We start from the raw sequence: 13,090 nt of genomic DNA on the forward strand, positions 1-13,090 counted from the left end.
AGGAAATGGGCGTTATGATCTTGAGCGAAAAGACCTAACATCTAATGATATCATTGATAATTTGTTGGGTAAGGGATTCTATTTTAAAAAAAGATATCTGACATCTGTTAGACTAATAACATCATCTAACACATTTAATGCTCAAGAACTTAGCCTTTAAAGTATTCTATAAAGGTTTGATTGCATTTGCAAGACCTCAGAGAGAAATGCCCACTAGCCAAGTTTGCTTAAAGTATAAACTTTGTTCAGCCTCCTCACAAAAATAAAAAAAATAATTCAGCCGCACAACACGAATGTGGATTGTGGAGTACTCGACGTAATGTCTTATTTTTTGTAAGATTCTCAACTGTTTTTCGTATGTCAAACGCTTTATTCAAAAACAAACAAAAAATAGGTGTTTTTTGTTTGAATGTATGTATTTCCGAAGAATTTTAACGTAACTTGCTCCTTGGGCACATAAGTGGGTCTCTGTTAAATAATATGAAAATAAAATACATACTAGGAATTTTTCAATCTTTTGTTATTGGGTTCTAAATGTGAAAAAAAACTGAAAACATGTTCTTAGTAAATAAATTTAAAGTGTTGAACTAATTCACTTGTGGTTATAAGAGTAAACAGGTATACAAATCATTAAAAAAGGGTGTGCATTTTAGAGACATTGAATTTCAAATTGAAAAAAGTGGTTTAAATGTGGGCCAGAGTTATAAGTTTCTATTAAAATTGAATCTGGAGCTCTAAGCCATTTCCTGTTGAGATAATGTTAGAGACGTTGAATCAACTCCTTATTAGTATTTTGTAGGATCTTAAGTTTTTGTAAAACATATTTTGAGTCTGTCTCCTTCGGAAATGCTAAACCAAATTGAACAAAATACAAATGACATCTGTGAAAATGCTACAGATTTCAAAAATGACTGTCAACCTGAGAGCAATACACCCTCTATTTGATTTAATGTGCACTACAGTGTGTGGTAAAGTTCATTAAAAACTATTATAATGGATGACCTCTAGTTGTTTTTGTTTTATGTTCGTGTTTCCTTTTTCCAATAAGACATTTTAAAGCATAAGCTTTTTAACCTTACTTAAACAACATTGTACTGTCCATTCTATTTGTTTTCGTTTACACACACGAACCTAATAGGATACGTGTGATCCTTCGGTTGTGCATTTTATGTGCGGTTTTGGCTATAACAGGGTCAGAGAGGGATATACCGTTTAAGGTTTAAATCATATTTTATTTAAGCTCACCCTGACCAGAAAGAAAGAAGTGCTTGTTCATGTCCATCTCTATAAATGAAGATACATACCATGTGCTCCAAAACATCATAGCCAATCTTTTGTTTTTATTTTAAGACATCTGCTTTTGCTTTTCTAGGTTGGATAGGTAACTCTGCTGAAAGTTTATTGTGCTGTGTTGTGTTGTTTTTTGAAAAGTTGGCAATTTCAGCTTCCGCTTCCTGTTTGCTACTCTTTGGGGAATAATCTCTTTTCCATTAAATATATATCCTTTAATATTTGAAACAACAAAACTAACACAAACACTCAAAAAAAATGTGTGTGCGTTTAAATTCCAAACAACAACAACAACAACAAAAATTAGACAACCATTCATTCACGAGTCTCTTAGTGCCTTGAATATATATATACCAAACCAATACGAGTGCTTTACTCTTGTAGGATGGTACTTGGTTATTTTTTGTTTCAAGTTTTTATCTTGAACATAAATAGATTTTTGTTTAAGGATCCAGATGATGTTTCTGGATACCACTTTTTCCTTCCTGTCCTGATCGCTACGGACCGGTGAGGCGGTGGTGGGTGGTTAAGGGGAAGGTATAATTTAATTTTTATAACTTTGCGAATTTTACTTTCACAAGCTGTAATTGAATATTGAGTTTTGATTCATAGGAAAAGGACATTTTTGTTGTTGCTTTTCTTTTTTTCATTTTGTTATATGAATGATGAATCCTTAACATTTTTATTTTTGAGTGATTGTTGACGTTGTCGTCCCACTTGTCACGTACACTTTTTGTTCTTTTTCATTTAAGATGATGCAAGTTAGCAGGAGAAAGATTTTGCTTAAATTATTATTATTTTAAGTCTCTTGATGGAAGGAAAGGACAAGGAAATAAAAGTTTGATCCCAACCACGCACATAGCTCTTTCTTATATAGGTCATCTTTAAGTGGTGTAGCTATAAGGTTTTTATTTGATCGATATCAAATTGATTTCAATTTTATTCAACCTAAGAAATGTGCGTGGGTGTATGATTCAGTAATTAAAGATGTAGAGGATAAAGTTATTTGGTGGTTTTAATGATTTATTTTCTTGTATTGAGATTTATTAACCGAAACATTTAATTTCAGATAAAATATTTACGGTTTTTTTACAGGCCTAGTCTTAAATGATTCTATGGGACCAATCTTTTTTCGTACTTGAACTATGGCGAGAGTTCTTAAAGATCTCAAGATTATAAATCTGTTGGACCAGATGGTATCCCCGCTATTATTCTGAAGAGGTGTTCTTATACGCTAGCAAAACCACTGCGTAAGCTTTTCCATCTATCCTATTCTTCTGGGCTCGTTCCAAGTAATTGGAAAACTGCATTTGTTCAGCCAATCCCAAAAAAAGGCGAATCTTCTTCTCCCACAAATTACTGACCGATAGCACTAACGTCCCTTCTTTCCAAGGTCATGGAAACGCTGATTAATTACCAGCTTAAGATATATCTTGAGGAACGGAAGCTTCTTAATGACCGGCAATACTGCTTTCGTAGCAATAGGTCCACTGGTGACAGTGGAACAGATCTTTACATCGTTTTGGAGAAAGTAAGATTATTGCACTTGATATTTCAAAGGCATTTGATAATGTCTGGCATATTGCTCTCTTATCGAAAATGCGTGCTTTCGGTATCGACGAATCTCTTTTTCGTTGGATTAGAAATTTTCTTTCGAACCGTTCAATACAAGTTGTTTTGGACGGATTCAAGTCTGAAACTCATAAAATAAACGCTGGTGTGCCCCAAGGCTCCATTTTGTCTCCGACCCTCTTCCTCATTTTTATAAATGATCTCCTGTCTGCTACTTCTAATCCAATGCATTGTATCGCTGACGATAGCACTCTTAGCTTTTCATATTCGTTTTCAGACTCACAACTCTCCTCTTTGAATGTGGAACTGCAAAGGCAAAATATGATTAGCTCATTAAATTCCGACCTATACAGCATTGTACAATAGGAAATAAAAAATCGTGTAGAATTTAATGCTTCGAAAACGCAATGCTGTCTTACATCGTTAAAGCGAGATAAGCCCTCTTTGCCACTATCTATGAGTGGTACTTGCATCAACGAAACGGAAAATCTTGACATCCTCGGAATGTGCATCAGCAACCGCCTTTTGTGGAGCGATCACATACGCGATGTTGCCAAAAATTCCGCAAGATGTCTACGTTTTTTGAGACGTTGCAAGAAATTTTTCTCTCCGACTGATCTGGCTACAATCTACAAAACCTATATATGTACGTCTGAAACTTGGATGTAACTCTCATCTCTGAGCTGGTACTCCAGTAGCTTATTTAATCCTCTTGGACAGTATTCAATCCTCTTGGACAGTATTAACATCATCAACTCGTTTACATCACTCGAACCTTGAAGCAAGGTTTCTTGCCTCACCCTTTTTTAACGTTATTTTAACGGACTATGCTCTAGTGAAATAGCCAGTTGCATTCCCCAACTTAAACCCGTTCTTCTAGGAATGCCCAGTTTATCCTTGAGCCCAACTTTGGCCGTACTATGAAGTACAGAGTTTCTTTTTTTAGCCGCACTACGCGAATGTGGAACGCCTTGCCAAGCTCTATCTTTCCCTGTCATTGCAATGTTCAGAAATTTAAAACCAATGTGCACCGATACCCGTGGCATGATGGTTAGTGTGATGGACTGTCATGCGAGGGGTCTTGGGTTCGATCCTTGCACATGCCACCTAATGTTTTTTTCATGGGTACTGCCTCTTGCGAGGAATTGACAAATTCTCCAAGAGTAATTCTTGTCATGAAAAGTGCTTTCTCAAATTTGCCGTTCGGATTCGGCTTCAAATTGTAGATCCCTTCCATCCCTGAAAACAGTACTCACACCCAGGAATGGTTGAAAGTTGTCAGTCACTAGGCCCTAGTTCTCAATTTGTATTCTTATTTTGGCTTCTTTCAATAGTAAGAATATTTTTCCGTTGTTCCAAAAGCTCTTCTTTTGATGGTCATTGCTTTTATTTCAGATTAAAAAAAAATTAGTAAAGTTTTGTTGAATTCGATATGTCGAAAATGGATCATAATATTTTCACGAAATTGAAATGTGGAACATTAATTAATAGGGTCTAAAAATGTTTTCAAACTCAAATCAAAAAAATTTCGCATATACAAAACTAATTTTAGAAAAATCCGCTCTAACGGTTTTTAAATAAAAATTTTGGAAAATTAAACTTTTTTAAGAAGAATTAAAGCTTCAAAAACAATTTGGTAGATTGAAAAGCTATTTTACTATTTTATTTGATAATACAATTATAATTGCGTTACTGCATGCATGGAAGTATGGTTTCAACAGGATGGCGTCAGGGGTCAAACGGCTAGAAGGTCAATTATTATCTTGCGTGAACACTTCAACGACCAGTTCATCTCCCTTTAGGGCTACCTAAGACCTTTCATAGTGAGAATACCGCGACGAAACGCAAAACTGTTTCGAATTCAAAACTTAAATCTGATTAGATATGGTTCACATGAGTAGTAAAGTAAATCTTAGCTTAATTTTGTACGGAAAAAGAGACCAACAAAACCTTTTCTCTACTTCAAGGCAAGCAAACATATACATATTTAAATCTTCTTAAATATAATTTGAAAACAAATATTTAACATGCATACATAAGCCTCAAAGTTTACGTAAATCTGCCAAACTTTTACTATGGGAAACAAAACATCTTAACTGCACAGAAACTTATTAATTAAATTCATGTAACTCTTTATTCGTTTACATATTAAAAAAGCTTGACAAGTAATCCGTTTTATTTTCTCAATATTACAAAGATCAATATGCCTATAGCTTAAGTTATAAACCGTGAGTACTTTCATTATTATAGATGTTTTCTTTCCATAATATGTACATACATTGTTACAAAGTATTCACCCTCTGTTAGAACCTACTAATACATTGTATACCTTGTATGTCATGTGCAGGACATTTTTATACGTAAAATAAGATATAAACATTATAAGAGAAAGTATATTAAACACTTAAAATCATTGCCAACAATCTTGAGTAGGTACACTACTGCTACTTGTTGCATGTTTAAATGTAGTCCATTTAGGAAAATGCATTTTTAAGAGTCTGTTACGTAAATTATATTGTGTATGTTATTATGTGGGCGCAGGATAAAAGTCACTTATTGTACAAAGTAAAAACACTTATTTTACTACAGACAAGTTTTTGTTTTTGTTAATGTACATTTTTTTTGTAAGTAGGCAACTACCTATACTATGTTATGCAATTTAAAAAGGATTCATTTCATTTTTTTTCTACCTGTAGACAGATAGGTGTTTTTATTTTTTTATTTGCCAGGGGCGTATCAGAAATGTTCAAAGATGGATGCCAGACAAATATTTCAATCATTTGACGTTTGTCCTTTTTAAATAATTTTATGCACGATTTATAGTATACAGTATTTTTCTAAAACTGATAACACTGAGCTAAAATTGAATCCTATAGCTAAAGATTTATTGATTTCGTAAAAATAATGTCTTTAAGGAAATTCCTTAAATTTAACCAGATAAAAAACAAATAAATATTTATTCAGGTTTTCTGGGGATAAAATAATCTCAATGAGGTATTATATCCTTGATGTAAAAGTTTCCAACTATGTTTCGAGACAAAAAAAACACTTGACCTTAGGGATTTCAATTTGTATTTGTTTTATGCAAGCTCATCTAGTTAATGTTGGTTGTTTCAATTTTGTTCAATTATACCCACCAACCAACATTTAAACATCAAAAACAAAATCTGTTTTTTTTTTTAAAATAACTATTCTTATCTAAGTGCCTCAGTTTTCAAGACAACAATGAAGGTAATTGCATTTTTAATAAACCATCACCTTCAAACTTTCATAAACTTAGCCTTGAATCCAAGGCAGGCGAGGAAGTTAAGTGCAAATCAGTCGTGCATTTCTTTTGTTCCGAAGCTGCTTTCTTCTCAATTTTTGCTTATTTCTTCATTTAATTTTTTAGATTAAGTACCTTCTTTACCTTTTTATTTCACTTTTTATTATATAGTGTACCTAGTTAACATAAAATATATTACTACCTTAATTCCACTCTATTCTACACCCGCGACTTGTTATATACCATGTTTTAAAATCTTTAAGGAAGTCCTTTGTTTAGATTTCAAGATGGAATACAGTTATGGTAAGCATTAGGGTGCTTGTGTTACTTAAACACTCTACCACCACCCATATCGAAAATTTGTTTTCTTTTTTTTTTTTAAACCTTGCCATAGAGTGTAGGTTTTAGGTACACAAAAGTGATAATGCTATGCTATAACATTTTTTAATGACTATGTTGGTCTTATTTCAATGCCGAAAAACAATGGATAATAATATTAAAAATAAATTATCATAAGATACAAAAACAGCCTATTTTGAACGTCAGACAACAAAACTCATTAGCAGGGAAGGAGCTATTCATGTGCACGTGAATTCACAAATGTAGGGAAACTTTTGGGTTATTTAAGATTTAAATTTGTTTTAAATTTGTATTTTCTTCATGTTAGAGTTTGAATTGTGTTTTATTATAATATTATAATTATAAATCTGGATTATAAAGATTAACCAAAATAAATATCTATTCATAAATGTAAAAAACTGCGTAAACGCCCAAGTGCACCACTATCGTTAAAAGTAGACGAATCGTATTTACTATATTTTCCAACGATATTTAGGAACAAAAACTATTGTCGATCCAAAGTTAGGCTGTCAGAATTTTGTTTAAAAGCTTGAAGATACATAAAACTAATAACAAATTTTATAAAAAAAAAAATAACTATAGGGAATCAAATAAAACTACAGTCGACAAAAGTTTGTTTTCTGTATCACTCGTAATTTTCCTCATGTTTTAGGTGTCCTGAATTCGAATTTTACATTTAAATTTTTCTATTCTATAAGACTTTTAAAAGGCTTAGTTTAAAGTCGAAATATTCCTTTAAAACCAATTGAATGATCATTTTTTAAAGTATATTTTTTTGTCTTCTTTTTTAAATAATTCAATCATCTTTGAATAAGCCTTGAGTTATATACTTTCATAGTTTTGGAAAATTTTGTTTTTTAATTAATTCTGATTTGTAAAGTAACTAGCGTAAATGGTACAATGGTTGGCACCACCGATTTTTGTACTAATGATTGGCACTTTTCATAAAATAACGAATTTCACAAAAACTACTTATCTCAGGAACAAAAAAACGTTTTTTTTTTTCATAATTTATTTAATTCAATCTCAGTTCGTTTTTGTCAGTTAAAAATATAGATCTTCTGAATTCGTGCTCGTTTTTGATTATTTTGTCAGTGTTTTTTCTATAACAATTTTGTAAATTAAATATTTTCAAAAGTTTTTTTTGTACACAAATTTTTTAATTTGCTAAAAAGGGGGTGCCAATAATTGGTCCCATATAAAGTAGTGGTTCAATTATTGGCAGGGGGGAGCCCACAGCTCGTGCACTGGAATTAGAATTATTGGCACAAACAATAATTGTACTTTAGAGACTGTCAATATTTGTACCCTGTATCCGTTATAAATTTCAGTTTAAAAAATGGGAAAAAGGCAGAATTATGGAAAAGTTTAACGTGCCCAGATCTACGTTTCAATTTCGTTTAAGCTCTAATTTTTCGAAGACACGTCCCGGACCAAAAACTATTTTAACAGAAGCAGAGAAATTAATAATTGTTGATCTCTTTTATGCTATGCAGGAGTTCCTGAAACAAAATCAAAGAGAAACCCCATTTGGAAGCGATTCAATGCCTGGAAGAGGGTGGTTCAGGTCCTTTTTGAAACGTCATCATTCTGTGACCTTCAGAACAGTTGATCCTGTTTCATCGGCTAACGCAAATATGCCTGTGACTCGGACTTACCAGAATTGGTGGACATTAGCGCAATTAACGAATTTTTGTTTGCTGAAGACAACATTGGCAGAGATGGTTTAGCGTTTCCTTCTGAATTTGTAAGGCAAATGAAATCTAACAACGTATGAAGAATACATTTTAAAAAAAATGTATAAAATACTATAAATATTTGCACTGATCATTGAAGAGGGGAATATTGATTTGGAAAACCATCACGAATTTGATTGAAAAATTCGTATTCCGAATTCGATTCTTATGATAATTTTAAATTTATATATGAATTCTATTTTTAATACACATTAAAATATAATGTAGTCTATGCATCTAATTTGTCAAATGAAAATGTTGATATTTCTCAAAGTTTAAAGTTAAGAGGCTGTGATGTGACCCACACTGATAACTTCCCATCCGTACCTCTACAATATTTTCCTACCATTTCTTATAAGTTTTTTTGTTGTTTTTGTGGGTTTTCGTGTTCTGTTGACAAAATTTTACTTGAATTATTCTAAGAAATAAACTTAAATTAAGCAATAATATTTTACATATGATAAAATAAGTTTGATTTTGATATCTGTTTTTGTTAATGAGGTTTTATGGTCAAAACCATTTTCTACTAAATTTAGTAGTATTTTTTGATTTTTCTTATTTCTTATATATAAAGGTACAGGTAAGATTTGTGTTATACCATTATCTCGTTTAAGAACAACATTTTGCACAAAATGAAATCATTTTGAATTCAAATTTTCATTTGGTACCGAAAATCGAACTTCAATTTTTACCAATTTTGTGTATTATTTTTTTAGATTTTTAATTCATATGTAAAAACTAACTTTTCGATTTTTATACAAACTTTAATCAATGTTAAAAACAACATTTATTATAACAAGAATTAGTCTGAAGCCAATATATATTTAATTTTTGAAAAGATATTTGAGTCGAAAATCAATTTTTACTGATTTTTAGAAATATTTTTGTATTGTTTAAAAACATTTGCTTCAATATTTCTCAAAATGTTACCAAATTTCAAAAACATTAATTTTTGACGCATAGAATTGCTTTGGGGGTAAAATCATATTTTTCTCGTAAGACATTCGAGCTGAAAAATATTGTTTTCAGTTTTTTTGATTTATAAAAAACCGTTAATTGATTTTTTTATAAAATTTTAAAATTCAATTGGAGTCGCTTTTATAATTGGTTCCTGAGATATTTAATGTGACCCAAAAAATTTCATTTTCTTATAAATTGGTATTGTAAAAAACCCACCCACTCAATTATTTTGAGAAGCCTTTTTGCATCTGTTTGTATTATTTTTTTTGGTAACAAAAAATATTTGAACTTAATATCACTTCTGGTGTTTGAGATACTGTCGACGGAAAAAGCTTAGCGAACGTTCTGACGTACGAAAGTACGTGCACATTCACTTACACACACATTATCTCACTAAAAATCTTTTATTCAGATTCTAGGGACCTTGAAAAGTCGAAAAAAATCAACATTCAATTTGGAAAATCGAGCCGATTACAATCGCTTGCTGTTGGAAAAATAAAATTTGACTCTTTTAAAAAAGTAAAATGAAAAGAATTTAAAAGTAGACATTTTGTATTTTTGAAATGATTTTGGATTATTTCCAGTGTGACCACTTATGATAAACACAAAGCTTTAAATTTAGTCGAAATTTAAATTTAAAAATAAATTTAAACGAATTCTGCTCACCCTTGTTTTCTGACTCGTGTTTAAATTTGTCTCAAATTCATAAGAAGCCAAGAAATAGTTTTTAAATAAAGTTTTCAGAAGTGGTTTTATAAATCTGATTTAAACATTTTTGTTGTGATATTCATAAGTATTCTACATAAGTAAAGTACTTGACAATAGTTTTGGATTACAGAAAAATTCCAACTAGAAATTTGAATAAGGGTTTAGATTAGATAGCTGATTTTTTGATTTCAACACCGAAACCTTTTTTATACATATGGTTTTATTCAGTTTCTCAAAATGGATAGAAATAAGATTTCAAAGGAGTAAATATAGGAATTTAAAGTTTTCTAATTACATGTTACATTTTTTTTCTATTTGAAATTGTCACAAAATAAACAGAAAAATTTCTCATCCTTTACTTACTTAGACCTTCTTAGTCTCTTTGATGTTCTGTTCATTGAACAGAAACCTTTTTCTCATTTCTGCCACAATCATTTCTTTTGTTTCTCAAAACAAATCGTTACTATTGACAACAACTGACAAGTTGTCAGTAAAGGTAAAGGTTTTTGGTATGGTGTGAGAAGTGATACGTATGCTGTCAAAAGATTGACAACAAACTTTCATAAGGGCATTGAGTATAAGAATATATGTGTCCTGACGTGGGGCAATGTGAAATTCAAGAATTCAAAAGACAAAGCTTACCAATTCCTATAAATATAGAGTGTCCCTAAAGCCCTTAAGGCGATAGATACTCTTTTATCTGTCCCTAAATAAGGGTTTATACATAACATACAAACATACATTATATGGTATTTTTACTTTTTAGTAAGTTAAGGATTTATTTTGTATTTTTCCTTTCGGAAAAGGACTATTCAAAATATAACTGGTGTTATATGCAAATATTAACAACAAATACAATCATGTATATTATATAATATACTATGTACCTAATGTTGTAAGACTTAGGGGTCCCGAAAAATTCTTTATCCCAAGGCAACGGAGTATTCTACTTCTATTTTCAGAATTGTTATCAAATCTACTGGTTGTCTCAATTGATAAAATATTTAATGCAATGTGAAAAGGATAATATACAGACAACATTATCAAGGCATAGAAATGTAGAAATGTCCTTTTATGTGTCAAAAGTATACAAAATATTTTATACAAGGAATTCCCTTCGGTAATTTGGTCAATTTTATGTATCTACATAACTTTTCAAAAATGTTAAACAACAATTTTATGACACATTGAATCATTGAACAATACCAGTATCCAGTGTGACATTGCAATTATGCCAATACTTTTTTTCGACATTCAACATATACACATACAACAAGACAAACATATAATGTAGGTGATTCTTTTTCTTTTATTTATTTTCAGCTGCCACAATCGGAACTTGATGGATTCGATCCGAATTTCAAAAGATTTCGAATTGAAAATGGAGAATCTCTTGCAGAAAAGGATGAGGTGAGTTTTTTCGTTGATTTTTGTTGTTGTTGTTGCCATTGTTGTTTTGTTTGATTTACAAAATGGTTTCCTTTTGAAAATCTCTGTAATTTAAATAATTTCAATTTGTTCAGCCTCGAGAGACGAAAAAAAAGAGGGAGTGTGTTATCTTCAGCTTTTTTTTATTTTTTTATTTTGAGGACACAGAAAAACCCTCATATGTACACCATATAGGTGTACTGGATTGACTTAAGAGAAGTTTCGCGTTACCTCAATCATTTGTGATTTTGTACAGATGAATAGATGGATTTGTCACCTACACTCATGTCAAACTAAATCCAATTAATATATATATGCATTTATATTTGACGTTTTTAAATAGAATCGAGTAGATTATTGTGGGTTTTATTTTTGGAACATGCGAAGTCCATTGTCTCCCATAATACAATACTTACACCTACGTCTGATAACATTAAACAATTATTATAGTTGATCGATATATCTGTGTCTATTATGTATATTGAGTTAAATGCTTTAAATTTGGAATAGAAAACAATGTTAGAACTAAACAAACATGAAAGTGCGTGGGCTTGGTAAGCTTTAGTGTGTTTTCAAAATATAATAAACCAAAAACACTTGAATGTATTTAAAATTTAAACTAATAAAAGACTAATTTAACTTCCACTTACATTACATAGAATACGAGTACAAAAAAAAAGCGTTTGTGCCTTGGTCCTCATTTAAAAATATAATATTTAAAAATTTAAAAATTCCTCACGAATTTTGTTTAAATTTTGGATTCGAAGTGGATCAACAATTTCTGGGGTGACATTCTAAAGTTGTAGTTTTACAACACATAAATGAAATAGATAAACAAATGTATACATATGAGCATTTCGTTATAAAAAGTCAATAAGTTTCTGAAAAATGTCTATTGGTGTCAGCAATTGGTCTTCATTAAAAACCTTTTACTTCATGATGAACATTTGATAAGACTTTTTACAAAGGTCAAGGAAAGTAACGTAAGAAAATTACATTACAATTATGTGACTGACCAAAAATTGACATAAGTTGATAAAAAAGGTTCACTGCGTTGGTACACATCAACCCATACAACATTTCGATCAAAATATAATGCAGACAAATATAATGGAAATCCTGATACGACGCTACTTGTTCTAGGCGGAACTTTTGGCGATAAAAGAAGTCTTGTCCTGGCTTACAGAAAAGGTTATATCAACATCTGATATCCGTATTTTCTCACATAGTCAGACTGCTATAAAATCTCTGGACTCTGTATCTACAAACTCCATACAGTCCATAACTGTCGATGATCTCTAATGGAGATGGCACAATAGTTTAATATTCGCCTTTGCTGGGTTCCGGGCCATAGAGACATTCCACGTAACTGTAAGGCAGATGAACTCGCCAGGAACGGTACAGTGCAGCCCATCCTACCACGTTTGGCTCATACTGGCATACCAATCGCTATTTGTAAACTGTTGATAATGCATGACGCTATGAAGAAGGCAAACATCAGGTGCAACAACATCACCACGTGTCAGGTCACAAAAAAAAAAACGAAAAATTCAAAATAATAGCTAGTTTACTCGTATTCTGAAACTGGCAAATGTTAACAAGACTGACGAGAGCCTCGTCAAATTAAGTCATACATTTTGTCTAGTTTATTTTACTGCAATTCAGCGCCTTAAATGTATGTACATATATTTTGAAGTAGAGCCTAAGGAGTGACTAAGTTGGCTGTAGATACATTTGTGTATGATTTCCAAATAATTTTAAGTTTCCCGAA

At 31.3% G+C, this 13,090-nt stretch overlaps 1 protein-coding gene across 3 annotated transcripts in view; it reads left to right on the forward strand.

Annotated features, from left to right (window-relative positions):
* Window positions 1-13,090, forward strand: part of LOC129946013 (GTPase-activating Rap/Ran-GAP domain-like protein 3) — a 110,363-nt gene that overhangs the window by 85,332 nt on the left and 11,941 nt on the right. For all 3 annotated transcript variants that reach the window (XM_056056018.1, XM_056056017.1, XM_056056019.1), the window contains one exon: window positions 11,215-11,301. In XM_056056018.1, the coding sequence (XP_055911993.1) occupies window positions 11,215-11,301 (87 nt within the window). The remainder of the gene's footprint in view (window positions 1-11,214; window positions 11,302-13,090) is intronic.

This window comes from Eupeodes corollae, chromosome 2 (assembly GCF_945859685.1).
Source record: "Eupeodes corollae chromosome 2, idEupCoro1.1, whole genome shotgun sequence".
Lineage (NCBI taxonomy): Eukaryota > Metazoa > Arthropoda > Insecta > Diptera > Syrphidae > Eupeodes > Eupeodes corollae.